This window comes from Myotis daubentonii, chromosome 3 (genome assembly GCF_963259705.1).
Source record: "Myotis daubentonii chromosome 3, mMyoDau2.1, whole genome shotgun sequence".
NCBI lineage: Eukaryota > Metazoa > Chordata > Mammalia > Chiroptera > Vespertilionidae > Myotis > Myotis daubentonii.
In genome coordinates this window covers 193,692,598-193,707,347 of record NC_081842.1, presented here as the reverse complement: position 1 = coordinate 193,707,347, position 14,750 = coordinate 193,692,598, and the positions used below count along the sequence as shown (strand labels likewise).

At 53.5% G+C, this 14,750-nt stretch overlaps 1 protein-coding gene across 1 annotated transcript; it reads left to right on the top strand.

Annotated features, from left to right (window-relative positions):
• The first annotated feature begins 351 nt into the window (after positions 1–351).
• Positions 352–8,345, top strand: HPCAL4 (hippocalcin like 4). The gene is made up of 4 exons (XM_059690059.1): positions 352–487; positions 6,130–6,299; positions 6,687–6,902; positions 7,754–8,345. Exons 2-4 carry the CDS (start codon positions 6,138–6,140, stop codon positions 7,949–7,951), a joined length of 576 nt encoding a protein of 191 aa, XP_059546042.1. The 5' UTR covers positions 352–487; positions 6,130–6,137; the 3' UTR covers positions 7,952–8,345.
• The last annotated feature ends 6,405 nt before the right edge of the window (positions 8,346–14,750 follow it).

Here is a 14,750-nt window from a genome sequence, read left to right as displayed (position 1 = left end):
CGCTGGGGCCCAGGAAGGGAAGGTTTAGAAACTCGGCGGCGGCTCTCCCGTTTCCATAGCAACCGTGCGGTTGTTTTTGCGAATCCCCTCCCATCGTCCACACTTTCCACCCCAGATTGTGGCCCGGGGTCTGAGCCTCCGGGCGCGGTGCAGAGGGGTACAGCCCAACCCCTTCCTCGCGACTCCCAGGAAGGTCAGCGCGGGCAGGCGGGGTGCGCTCCTGCCGCAGGGCCTCACTGGCCACCCGGTCCCCACCTGAAACCGCGCCTGCCACTCCGCCCCAGCGGAGCCAATCACGCCAGACCTGCCCCGGGCGAGGTGGGGCTTATGCAAATCCTGTCGCCGCCGAGGGACACGAGTGATACCAGAGCTGGGAGGCGGCTGCAGCGCGCATCTTGGGGAACCTGGCCGCCCACCCACGAGCCAGTCTCGATCCCCGAGTCCAGCTGAGGCTCGGAGCCATCCGGCGACCGGCGAGCGGCCTCAGGTAACGCGGGCGGGGCTGGGCGGAGGCCCTTGTCCCCTCCCCCTCCGCTCTCCATTCCCAATCTCGCTTGCTGCCCCCTCTGATTCATTTCCCAGGCCGCAGGTTCTGCCACAGGCGGCAGCATCTGGAGGGGGGACCCCCACCCACGTCCAGGCCCCATGGGTCCCAGGAAAGGAGGCAGAGCTGCTTCCTTATCCCCAGTTCAGGTGAAAACAACCGCTGCTCTGGCCTCCAACACACACACACCTGGGTGTGCAGTGTTGTTGATACCAGAGGAGGCACCAGTCAACATCTCTCCTTTGGAGACAGGTAGTCCACCCAGTCCCATGGCAACCTCCCACCTCCATAGATAACCTCGACCCCTATCACCCAGCCCCACCAGCCGCTCGGCCCCCCTCCCCCCAAAAAACCCCTACCTCCCTCCCCCTTTCTCTTCACAACACTTTCAACAGTGCCTCCTCACCAAGGTTCAGTGCTAGGCGGAGGCCCCATGTGTGGTCTTTTCATCCTGGTTGGAGGATGAACCAGGGACTCCAATCCCTAGCAGACCACCCCTACCTACCTGTCAGTCACTGCAACCAAGGTCCCAGCCTCCTCCATTCCCCTCACCCCTTACAGCAAAGCACCAAGTCCTCTCATTCTTCCTGTCAAATATCTTTCTAATCTGCACCCTCTCCGGCCTCCTTGCACCAGTCACTCCCTCTGTGCCTATCTTCCTGCTGCCCTGCAGGGACTGTGCCAAAGCTCCATGCGGACCGTGTGGCTCCTTTCCCTAAGGTGACCTGAGCCTGGAGGGCAGAAGAGCTGGTTCAGATCTTGTCTCTGCCTCAGTGCTGTCTGACTTTGGCCAGGTCACTTCCCTCTCCGATCCGTTGTGAAATGGGGAAGGGGTCAGGACCGAGGGTAGACTGAATGAGATGATCTTGAATGGCCACCCAACAGTGACACACTCTGGTTCGATGGCTGATTAGGAGGAAACAGGACCCTTTCCCTCTATCCCTAAACTATGGAGGTGTTTTAGAGAGGAGGCCTGGGGGGGAAGGGTTAGTCCTCAGTGAAGGGACATTGCTTCTTACCAAGGCCTAGGTCAAGGCGACCCCCTCACCAGGCCCAGGCCCCCTTTCTGCTGTTAGGAGTCCCTCCTAGACCAGCAGCCTACATGCATGGACAGCTCCAAGGTAGAGGTGGTCAGCAGGGCCTGTCCTTTGTTTATCATCCCCTGCCTCTCATTAACAAGGAGAGAGAGAAGCTGCAGCTTCTATGGCTGCTGCTTGGAGAAGAGCAAATGAAGGAGAGGAAAGAGAGAAAAATCTCCTGACCAGGGAGCTGTTGTCACCATGGCAACCGTCTCAGCACCCGTTTCTCTGAAGCTGGGCGAGGGTGTGGGATTATTGCATCCCTCAGTCCCGCCCACCCTACTGCCACCTTCCCATCTGAAGCCCACAGCCCTGAGCTCTGCCCTCTGGAAGAAGCCTCTGGGCACAGAAGCAGCAGCTTGGTGTACGGCCCTGCGCCAGCTCCTTCGCAGCTGGAGGGCAGCCCGCAAGAGGTGGGCAGAGGGGCCTGCGCACTCAGCAGGGCTACAGCGCCAACAGAACGAGCCCCAGTGCATTCTGGCCTCCGCCTTGCTGCTGATGGGCTCTACTTTACCTTGGGTGAACCCTTCCTATCGTCAGGTCTGGCTTCCATCGCCTCTGAAGTTGGTGCAAGGGCAGAACACATATAAAATAGCCTGAGGCCGTTCTTCGGAGGAAGAAGTGGGTTCTGCCCGTCTCATGTAATCCACCAAGGAGCACTCACCGAACATCGCTGGGTTCCAGGCACCACCCCTGGGTCCGCAGGGTGGTGAGGTGCAGCCACAGAGGGACAGAGCGAGAATTCCGTGTGGGACAGCTACAAGGGGGCAAACTTGGGAGCAAAGGGAAAAGCGTTTCTCTCACTCTCAGAGGTTCTCCAAAGTGGACTGGGGGGGGGGGGGGGGGTAAGCTCTTTGCCATTGAGCAAAAAGGCTCAGGCAAGGGTTTAATGCAAAGGCCTCTCCTAAATCAGGCTCCATCCTAGAGTTCTAGAGCACCAGGTGAGGGTCAGAGAGCTCTGAGGTCTACATACTCGTGGGGCTCAACTCCCCAGCCTCACAGGGTCTACTCATGCCCTCATGCTCCTGATTGTCCACTGTCCGGGTGGGGAGAGGCCGATCATAAGGAAGTGGGCTGCAGCCAGGCCTACAGACTGCTTATAGCTGCGTGAGTCCAGGAGAGAAGGATATTAGGGGAGAGGAAAACAGCTAAGCCATAGGTGAGGTAGGTTCTGGTTGTAAGAAACCAGGTTTGAAAGGAGTATATAGTTTTGAGGGAAGAAGTTGGAGGTGAGGCTAGACAGGTGGGCACCTTGGCACCAGGTTCTAGAGGATTCTGGAGTTTGAGGGGACACGTGGGCATGACCCCCTCTAGCCTATATTGCACTTCTGGGCAAAACCAGAAAAGACATTCCCTTGGAGGAGAGGAATCAGGAGAAAAGCACTTCCTCTGAGGCCGTTGAGCCCACAGGCATGGCTTGCCAAGCAGTGGCCCAGCTGGCTTTCAGACCCCTTGGCTGTGCCCCTGGCCCTGACTGAGGAGAGAGAAAGGACACAGTGAAGTTTACAGGAGCACTTCAAAAGAAGGAACAATAGCCCAACCAGTGTAGCTCAGTGGTTGAGTGTCAACCTATGAACCAGGAGGTCCTGGTTCGATTCCCAGTCAGGGCACATGCCCAGGTTGCAGTCTCGATCCCCAGTGGGGGCTGTGTAGGAGGCAGCCAATCAGTGATTCTCTCTCATCACTGATGTTTCTGTCTCTTTCTCTTTCTCCCTTCCTGTCTGAAATCAATAAAAACATATTTTTTTTTTTTTTAAAAAGAAGGAACAATAGGACTTGGTGGCAAGTTGGACCTAGGGAAAAAGAGAAGGGAAAACTAAAGGTAACTAAGATGGCATGCCCCCCCCCACCCCCCCGGGACAAGGGAAGGAAGGAGTGATGGAGAGAGGACAGCCACAGGTTGAAGATGAGTCTGGTTGTAGATGTACTGGGTTAGAGGTGCTAGTGGGCTACTCCAAAGGGTGTCAGCTACTGTGACCTGGAGCTCAGTAAGATGGTCCCACTGAGGCTAAGAGGCAGATCAGAGCTATGGTTTTCCCCAAAAGGCAGGTAGGAGTGGAGAAGGCTTGCATTGGAGAAGAGTAGCCATGATTTGGAGGGAGTGGTTCAGGCAGTTAGCATGGATTCAGCGTAGGTGCTCATCTGAGCTCTTCCACTGACCTGCTGTGTAACTCAAGCTTGTTTTCTCCTCTCTTTGGGTTTTCACTAACAAGGGGATGATCTTAAAGGGCACTGCCAGTTTTGGCCTACCAATCTAAAAGCAACAGAGGGAATAAGGAGAAAGGAGGTGAAGACATAGTCCTTGGTGGGCCTGGGACCAAATGGAGGCCAAGAACAGGTATGGCCCCAGGAGACACAATTGTGGGAGGGAGGAGAACAGGGACAGAAGGTGAGAGCCACACAGACACTATGACACACAGAGACAGTGCTCTCTGACAGACTTGCAATCTCATACATTGACACACTCCCACCCACACCCTGCACCTGATGCAGACACTCAGACACATTCCACAGGAGACAGCGGAAGAGGCTCTGCCTCCCCCATCAGACACGTCCACCTCTGTGTTCTCTTGCTTCCTTGACTATACTCTGAGTCTTTAATGTACTTTGGACTTGAGGAGGAGGCAGCTGGGTTAGGAGCCTACTTCCTTCTGCCCATGGTGTTCCAGAAGTGTCCTTGACTCTTGCCCCAGTGCAACTGTTTTGAACCTCACAATTCCAGGTTTCTGAAGGTGGCCTACACCCCTCCCCCCCATGGCTTCTCCTGAGGGAATACAGGATTTCTCATCCTCTGAGGGTGGTAGGTAGGGGAGGATGTAGCTACTCCCATTGCTTCTTGATCTTCCACATGGCCCGTGGGAGGAATCTGAGGCCCAGAGATATCTTGTAACTAACTGGAAGCCAGGCAGCAAAGGAGGGGACATGGAACAGACCAACCTCTGCTGTTTATGGTGCTCTCAGCAGTAAAGATTAGAAGCCACACTGGCCTAGGTTGGGCTGTAAAGGGGGCATTCCTTTTTCTGGCCTGAGGGCTTCCTTTTCTAGAGCATTTTCATGGCAGGCTACCCTGCAATTGGATTCTGGGGCCCTTCCAGACTCCAAGCAGGTCCAAGTCACCTCCCAGGCCATGTCCTGGGAAACTCAAGCTCTGGAGGGACATTCCTCCCACGGAGTTCAGACAGGAGTGTTCATCCAGGGCCCAGTGGGGCATCACTGTGACCACGCTTCCTGGAGAGGGTTGCTCTGCAAACACTTCTTCTGGCACAGGCTTACCTGAGGGGCTCACGTTCCAGCTGAGCACTGACTCTTCACCTGCCCCAAACTTGCTTCTCAGCAACACCATCTCCATCCACTCAAACCCAAATCTGAGCATCCGCCTAAACTCCTCCCTCCCTCTCACATCCACTCAGTTACCAAGTCCTGCCAGGGCCCACTCCTGACAGTTCCCAGTCCATCCCCATCTCTTCACATCCCTTACCCTTGAGTCATCATCTCTCATCTGAACTATGCAGCAGGCCCCTCTCTGCTCTCCATACCTTCCCCCACCCAGGTCGTCTTGCACACTGTAACCAAAGGAAAAATTCTAAAACACATTCCTTCTCCCTGAGTTCCCAGCACCTAGGTCAGGACCTGACATATTGTGAGCATTCTGTAAGCTCTGTGGAAGGAATGCTATCTTTCTAGCTCTTGTTTTAAAACCCCTCCAGGTAATGGCTGAACTTCTTGACATGGATTGAAGGCCCTTTATAATCAGCTGCCTACCTACCTCTTTGACCTAATTATGAGTTCCTGAAAGTGGGCTTGTGTCTACTTTATCCCCATGACTAGCAAAGGCCTTAGCACACAGTCAGCCTCAATAAATGCTCAGGGAATGAATGAACTAACGGAAAGCAGAATCTAATCAGGGTCATCAGTGCTACTAGCTAGGACTTCTATTTGTACCGAAGAAAGAGGGAGAGAAGCTTCCCGCTGGGATGGCCTAGAAGGCCTTGAAGAAGTTGGGAGGTGGTACCAGGGGACACAGGAGGAACCCGCCTCGGGTCCCTGCTAGGAGAGGAGCCTGCAGAGGCAGGTAGGGCTGAGTGTGAAAGCTCTGAATAGCAAGGAGGGAATTAAGACTTTATTCTATAGGTGTGGGGAGCTATGGAAGGTGTAAATGGGAAGAGAGGATGAAGATTGTGGCATGCAGCCCCTGTCAGTGAAAAGGAGGGGAGCAGAGACCTGAAAGGCTAGAAATCCTGGAAACCTGAACCCAGTTTTTTGGGAGAGGGGCGGAGAGGGGCGGTAGGAGCTCCTATGGGAAGGGACGTGGTGAAGGAGAGAGCCCAGCTGTAGGAAGATGGGGCTTGTTGAAGGTGGTGGTGAGAGGAGGGATACCCAACCAGCTGTGGAGAGAGGGATCCTGGCTGGGGGAATGTGGGTTTGTTATGGGAGGGAGCTGGTCTAGAGAAAGGGAACCCTGTTTTACGGGGACTTGGAGGACCGCTGCTTGCGCCTGTCCCGCAGGCCCCGCCATGGGGAAGACCAACAGCAAGCTGGCCCCGGAGGTGCTGGAGGACCTGGTTCAGAACACCGAGTTCAGCGAGCAGGAGCTGAAGCAGTGGTACAAGGGCTTCCTGAAGGACTGCCCCAGCGGCATCCTCAACCTGGAGGAGTTCCAGCAGCTCTACATCAAGGTGGGCGGGCCGGGTGCGCGTGGGGGCGGAGCCCGGCACCCGGGGGGCGGACCGAAGGGGCGGGGTGGGGCCAGACCCCCCGGGGGCGAGCCGAAGGGGCGGGGTGGGGCGGGGCGGGGCGGGGCGGGGCCAGGTACCCCGGGGGCGGGCCGGGTGCGCGTGGGGGCGGGGCCGGGCACCTGGGGGGCGAGCCGAAGGGGCGGGGAGGGGCGGGGCCAGGCACCCCGGGGGCGGGCCGGAGGGGCGGGGTGGGGCGGGGTGGGGCCGGGCACCCGGGGGGCGAGCCGAAGGGGCGGGGCGGGGCGGGGCGGGCCCAGGCACCCCGGGGGCGGGCCGGAGGGAGGCCAGGCCATCGCGGCGCCCCAACTCCCTGCGTCCCCTCCTCAGTTCTTCCCCTACGGCGATGCCTCCAAGTTTGCTCAGCACGCTTTCCGCACCTTCGACAAGAACGGCGACGGCACCATCGACTTTCGGGAGTTCATCTGCGCCCTTTCTGTCACTTCCCGCGGCAGCTTCGAGCAGAAACTCAACTGGGCCTTTGAGATGTACGACCTGGACGGCGACGGGCGCATCACGCGCTTGGAGATGCTGGAGATCATCGAGGTGCGCTGGGCGGACCGAGAGGCGGGGGTGTGCGGGGCGGGGGGCGGGGGCGGCGCGCCCCCTGTCTTCGCCGCCAGGCCCTTCTCTGCACCGCCCTCTCCAGCCAGCTCCTCGGGCCTCAGGAGCGTCCTCGCTGCACCCACCTCCCCTCCCCCCGCTTCCCAGGCCACTAGCATGGGTTGGGAGCGTGGTGTTGGACAGGCCTTGTGCTAAGTCCTTTACCCAACAACCCTGGAGGGCAGGTACCGTCAGAAACCCCATTTTACAGATGAGGAAACGTAGCTAGTGGTGGTTCATGATTCAAATCCAGGGAGTCTGACCCCAGAGCCTAAGTTCTTTTAGCTCCTTGTTCTCTCAACAAATGTGTATTGAATGCCTGTCCTGTGCCAGGCGCTGTTCAGAGTTCCTGCTTTCATGGGAAGCAAGGAGACGATAGTTAGGAGACTTCACAGCAGCCCAGTCAGGATCTGATGGAAGTGACAGCCATGGAGGGTCAGTAGAAGTGGTTGGATATGGGATTTATTGCAAAATTAGGGGGGGCGAGATCCACTGAAGGATTGGACGTGGGTATGAGAGAAGGAGAGTCAAGAATAGTGTCAAGGTTTTTGAACAACTCGAAGAATGAATTTGCTATTTCCTGAGACAGGAAATGAATGCCTGGGGAGGAGCAGGTGGAAAGTGAAGAGTTGGGTTTTAGACATGTTAGTGTGAGATGCTCATTAAATATCCAGTCTTAACGACCATACATCACATCACCTTCCAGCATCCTCCCCATTTCCCAGTGTTCTCCCTGCCCACTCCCAAACCCCCTTCACTCACCCCCAATCCTCCTGCCCCCTGTGCCCCACCAGGCTATCTACAAGATGGTGGGCACCGTGATCATGATGCGCATGAACCAGGATGGGCTCACGCCCCAGCAGCGTGTGGACAAGATCTTCAAGAAGATGGATCAGGATAAGGATGACCAGATTACTCTGGAGGAGTTCAAAGAGGCAGCCAAGAGTGACCCATCCATTGTGCTGCTGCTGCAGTGTGACATGCAGAAGTAGAGAGCAAAGGCTGGTGAGGGGCTGGGCCCTGGCCAGGAGGAGCGTGGCCATCTTCCAACCCCATGACCTCTCTGGCTGGCCCTTCCCTAGGGGGAGGGGTACTCCAGTCTCATTCTCTGGCCCACCCACCCCTCTGCCCAAGCCCTTGCTCCCCTCAATCAAGATCTTTGAGGGAACACTTCACCCTGGAAAAGAGAGATCCTCAGGTATCCTGTGGTCTAGACCCACCCCCAGTCTTGGCCCAGAACTAACATCCACTGGGCAAAGGGGAGTTAGCTTTTGCCCCTATAGGCAGGGTTAAGGAGGGAGGCTGGGGTTCTGCTTTGAAAGTCCGTTCTTCCTGGGGTTATATTGTATAAGATGTGATTCCACACACCCCAGTTAAAGGGCCAAATTGGGTCTGTCCTTTATTAAGGACCCAGATCCCTTACAGGTGGTCTCTGCCCTGTTCCCTCAACTCTCCCTGGCTCTTTTGGCTCCTGTCTTTGAAGCGTTCATTCAGTCCTTTCTTCAGCTAACAGTCATTGAGACCCTGTTCAATGTCAGGCACCTCTAGGTGCTAAGGATATGGTAGTCTACAGGACACATTCTGTGCCCTCCGGAAGCTCACACAGTGAGGCAGGCTTCCAGTGGTCAGAGACGTTGAACACAGCTGAGCACAGGGTGGGTAAGGCTGGTTAGTTTGAGAGGAACTATTAAATCTTTCCACTCCGTTCTATGCAGAGCTGCAGGAGGATAAATGAAGTGTTTGGAAGTCTAAGAACCATGTAAGTGGAAGTTTTAAGAAAAATTGAAATTTATGCAATACCTAATTTTTTTTAGTACCCTTAAAAGGAGCTAAAGTAATTTTATTAGTTTAGGGTATTAAAACATACTCTATATTACTTGATTTCTTATAAAATAATAAAATGAATACAGAAATGCTAATTTTCATGGGGAAAAAGAGCTGAGAGAGAAAAAAAGAGGGAAACACCACCAAACTCACCAGAAAACACTTTTTCTTATCAAGCTAAATCCTGAGCTGTTGCCATCAGCAGCTTCTACTCTTTCCTTTTTACTGATCTTTTTCAATTCCGTGAGCAACTCTGTTAGTCTGGTTAGGTGCTGTCTTCAGAAACACAAAAACAAGGTTCGCTGAGAGTGAGACTGTGTATTTCCCACATCTTGGTAGTTCCTTTCTGGATTTGATCTAGTTTCAAGGATGGGCTTGTTCTTTCGCTGCTGCAGGAGTAGAAGGAGCGAGAAGAGCCCATCTGGCCAGTGTTTAGGTGCCAGGCTGCGTTTATGGACCAAATGCCTAAAAATGTGCTGGGCATGCTCCGTTTGAAAAGCTTTTTCTAACTCCAAATCCTAAATCGGGCAGGTAATTCGTCGTCTAAGTGCACTGGCTTTGCTTCCCAATGTCTGCTTCCCGATTTTGGATCCGTGAGCTATACGGCTGCATGCTTTGACTGCTAGACAGTTCATCTTGCTTCTTTAAGTCTTCCCTTTACTTTCTCCTATACTTGTGATCAGAAGTTAGCTTTCATGTGCAGTGACAGTTGACTTCCTCTTGAACTGCTGGTGAAAACAGTCTAGTGCACAGGTGCTGTCAGCCCAGGGTGGGAACAGGGAATGGTTGCTGAGTTGGGGCTGCGGATTGTACCTGCAGGGAAGCAATGGAGCTTGTCTTTTACTTCTGAGTGTTCACCTGTCCTCTCTCTCTGCAGGATGTCCTCTCATCTTGGGGATGTGGACCTTTGGTCCAAAACTCTACTGGGCCTTCCTTCCTGCTGCTCTTGGAGGTAGCGAGGCCACTGGATTGCCACCTCTTTCTATCCTGCCTATGACCTGCCTGTTACCAAGGCTAGGGAACGCACATCCTCAGGCAGTAACCAGTAGGCTTTTATCCAGTAACGCCTCAAAGGATGTTCCATTGCTCTCAGGAGCTGGCCATGAGGTGTATCTTGTGCTGTCAATCGGCACCCCAGATACTCAATAGCCTGGCTCAGCTGACACTTCCAATGGAAGGCTTTTTACAAAGTGGGGTTCCCATCCCCCAAACGTTGAATCTAACTCAACTCCCAATCACACAGAACTTCATGGCTTTCAAAGGCTTGCCATCCACCCCATTTTATTCTACGCTCACAGCCTAGGGAAATGGGGAATTCATTTCCCATTTCCTTTCTCCAGACTTTGAGGCCGAGGCACAGAGAAGGGGAGTCTCATGTGCAAAGGCACAGAGTCAGGAGGTGGCACAGTGCCAAGACTTGAACCCAAGACTCTCAGCAGGTTCTTCCCTTCAGAGTCTCTCCCCTACTCATTTATTTGACTCTGAGTTGCACAGAGGTTGGCTGGGGGACAAGCTAAGTTAGTTTGGTCTTTTACAAGCTTCCTGCTAAGAAGTTCCTAAAGCTGCGGTCTTCCAAAAAGAAATAGGAGCTGGGGTGAAGTCCCCACATTTTTGAGCATTTTATTTTCTCTTCTGGGCAGCTCTGCCTACAAATCAGTGCTGTCCTAGGAGGCCTCTGACTCGGAACCCCGGAAGCGTCTTGCACTGTCTCTACCATTAACTTCCTCCCTAAGAGAACTGCTTTTGTGTTTTCCCAGCTGGTAGGCAAGTCCTACCTGTGAGGGCGTGTTTGATCACTCCAAGCTTTTGGACACACATCCCTGGCTGATATTAGCTGGTGAGGCCAAAGACCCAGCAGTGCCGAATACATAATGCCAGGCCAGGGACTGGCATTGCTAATGGGAGGAGCCATAGACAGGCCAGGCCTGGCTCCCACGTGCTCCTGATGTCCCAAGGACTCTGCTTGGGAGCTCCGGTGGTAGAGCACTGGCCCTGCTGTGAGAAGAGAGGCAGTCCTCCCATCTCTGCCCCAGCTGAGAGGGACTTGTCACAGAGCACAAGGTTAGCAGAGATGGAAGTACGACTCACATAGACTCAAAAATATACAGACAGTTAAGACGATATATCCAGACTCTCCTTTGAAGTTCTGTATCTTCTTGCAGCAACTCTGAATCACACGATTCCAAATCTCTCTTCTAACTGTATTCTGTCCTCATTCAATCTTTGGTCCAACTGATGAGCTCCTTATCTCTAAAAATCATCAACAAGGGCTACTTCAGATGGCCACTGCAGTCCTTTGAGCTATCGTCAGGATTACATAACCGACCTTAAATCAAACATTAAGGAAAAGGAAGCCCGTAAGCAAAGGCACTTTATCTTTTTCTGACAATGGCAGAGTCCCTAGAGGAGAAATGGATTTAGAGAGAGAGAGAGAGAGGGAGAGAGAGAGAGAGAGAGAGGGCAGGGGAGAATACCTGGGGTTTCTAGGCAAGGTAGTAAGCTGACACTGTAAATTTTTACACAAAAATTTACTAAAGCAGCAAATATTTCCTGAAGACCCACCCTGGGCGAGGCTTTGTGCTGGCTTTAGAGATCACTGTGGGGGCAAGAATATATTTTCTACATATTTTATTCATCAGTTTTGAAAAAAAATTCAAACCCTGCAATTGAAAAGTCTCAGAAAAACATGGGATTTTTCTCTCTGAGATTCGCAGGGTTTTCTTTTCCCTTTGCCAGAGTGTGGGGGCAGGACCAGGCCTCTCAGCGTATCTGGCCCTTCCTACTTGGCGGAGGCTCTGGGAATGTTGAGGCCTGGGGCCGGAGGGGGGATGGGTGGCACAGGGGTGCTCCCAACTCATTCTCCACTCTGGCCCTGTCCCCTATGGATGTGCCGCTCCTGGCTGTGCCCACAGTGACTGTCCTCACTGTTCCACCCTGTGCTGTGGTGTGTGCGTGCGCGTTTTCACTGACAGTGAATAAAGGTGTGACTGTGCCGAGGGTTCCTGCTCTTCTCTAAGCTGGGAGAGGGCTGGAGTGAGGGGCAAGGGGGGGGGCTCACACCGTGGGGGCACCTCAGCAACGCCTTAGGGCGGACGTCCTTATTCTAGCAAGGACCCTGGTTACATGAAACAGAGACCCACTTGACAGTTCAAAGAAAGGAGTGAGCAGATTTCAAGGGACCCTGAAGGTGGAAAATCAAGAACGACTGGGCCTTCAGGAACTAGAACTAAGAATGGGCCTCTCTCCTTTCTCTGGGCCTCACAGGCTCTTATCCCCTTGGCAATAATTGCATCTTTTCCTGGGTTTCTCTCCAGACTTCCTGGGTCCCCCTGCACCAAGTGGCTGCATCCTAACTCTGTATCAAGACTCACCAGCGATGACAATGCCCCTCTGTGTCTCTTAGCTCCGGTTCCAAAGCAAAATAATCTGATTGGTTCAGCTTAGCTTTGGGTGGGACCCCTTGGTCCAGTCATCTATGGCCAGACCAGGTGCTGATATGCGGGGTCCTCAGGCAGAGCAGTTCCCCCAGAAGGAAGCTAGTGGCAGCAGATAGCGGGGCTCGGCTTCTCCAGGGTTACAATGGTCCATGCGGTGCACTATGTACTAATTAGGGAAAGGGATCCCCTCTGAATGGAAGCATCCCTGTAAGTATGCAGCCAGACCATGGTGGCATCTTCGGGCTAATTAGGAAAATATACCCCTTCTTCTCAACAAACACAGCCTTGTCATGCCATATGCACAGCTTGAGGTTGAGTAGAGCATAATTGGTTATACCATTCACAGGAGCCCCGCCCAAAGCCCTGAGAGCCCCTACACTGACCAAATATGGAAAGGATTGGGGATGGGAGCTGGTGGTGGAATGTTCCTCTCAGAAGACCCCTCAGTAGTCAGAGAGGCACTGTCCCCTGCCTGGGGTTGGGGACAGTGGCAGCTGCTGGTGCCTGCTTCCTTCTGAAACGCTCAATTGCTCTTACAAGGGCTTTCTCAAGGACGCTCGGAGGGGGCCAGCTGCCTTGGCAGGAAGCAATTAGGACGGAGGAAGGAGGCTGACCTGGCCTCAGGGCAACCATGAACCTAAGGAGGTGACTCAGAAGTCTGGGAGCTGGGGGCTGCCATTCCTGGCTGAAGCCACACTGGGGGGATGGGGAGTCCTGCCTCCTTCCTGTCTTGGAGTGCATAGGCCCTGGATTACCATCTCCTTAAAACTTCCCCTAAGCCCTCATCATCTCTAGCCCAGGTGAGTCCATCTGCTTCAGGCTTGCTCTCTGCACCATCTACCTGCCCCAGAGCAATCTCCCTAAAGCAGTGATGGCGAACCTTTTGAGCTCGGCGTGTCAGCATTTTGAAACACCCTAACTTAACTCTGGTGCCGTGTCACATATAGAAATTTTTTGATATTTACAACCATAGTAAAACAAAGACTTATATTGTTGATATTTATCTTATATATTTAAATGCCATTTAACAAGGAAAAATCAACCAAAATTATGAGTTTCTGTGTCACCTCTGACACGCGTGTCATAGGTTCGCCATTACTGCCCTAAAGCATAAGTCTGACCATGTCAACTCTTCAGAAGTCCCCCCCCTCCCCCCAGTATCAACCTCCCCCAAGGCCTTGCAGGATCTTTTGCCTGCTGACTTCAAAAGCCTGTTCTTCCTCCCCCTTCCCCTCCTGCACCCTGCATTTGAGGCACCCCGAATTGCCCCCCATTTCCCTAAGGGATCTCTTAGGCTTCTGCGCCTGTTCACAAGCCATTGTCCCTCTCCCGTCTCAATGATCTCTTCTGTGGAGCCGACACAGTTCATCATGCGATTCCCTGTCAGCTGGGCTGGGCAAATGTGTAACGGAGACTGGGCTAGTTGAGGCTTTGGGTTGCAAATAAAATCAAACATACTCAAGCACAAAGAGAGGCTTAGTGGCTCATGTAATTGGGAAGTTCAGGCTCTGCTGGATCCAGAGGCTCAATGTTGTACCTTCTCTCCCTCCCTGCTTCTGCCTTTTCCTCTCTGTGACCTCATTGTCCTCCCCAGGGGGGCATCCCCCCTGATCTTTCACCTGCTTCAGAGAAAGGAGGGTTCCCAGATCACATTGCCCCAGAGAAGAAAGAGCCCAATCTCCAAGCATCCGCATATAAGAGTATGGCAGAGTGACCCAGCTGGGCCACACGCTCATCCTTGGTTCAATCACTGTGTCCAAGAACATAGGGCTCTACAGTTGGTCAGACTTGGGCCACATGCCTATTCCTATGACCAGGGAGGCAGGGAGGCAGGGAGGCAGGGAGGCAGGGCCAGTTACTAGAAGAAGAAGGTGGGAAAGGTTGCTAGTAAAAAAAAAAAATAATAAAAACAGCGCCCAGCTGGTGTGGCTCAGCAGTTGAGCATCCACCCAGGAACCAAGATGTCACCTGTTTGATTCCTGGTCAGGGCACATGCCTGGGTTGTGGGCTTGATCCCCAGTAGGAGACGTGCAGGAAGCAGTAGAATGTCTCTATCTCTCCCTCTCTCTCCCTTCCCCTCTCTCTAAAAACCAATAAAAACATATTTAAAAAACAAACAAAACAATAGCCACCAACTTTTCAGGGAGGCATTTGTTGAAGTGATGTGGAGAATATCATGGAAATTTAGAGATGGGCACGTTAGCCAGAGCCTCAACTGGGGCTTGAGAAACTGTCAGGATCAGAGGTAGCTCCCTCTCAGGGCAGCATGGTTCCCCTTTTGTAGGGTCTCAACTCCCTTCTGCACGTCATCTTCCATCTTTACCTGCTGATCGGCTCATTCTGCTCACAGCTCACCAAGGCTCATCCAGGTCTCTTGGAAGCCAACTGCATTTCACGGCATCCTCAGCTTCCACACTTGCGGTTGGCTTTCCAGCCCCTGTTCCCCAATTCCAAATTCTTGAAAAAGAGGAATCTGGCCCAGATCAACTTTTCAAAGTTCACTGGACAGCATGGGGATGGCTCACCTTTG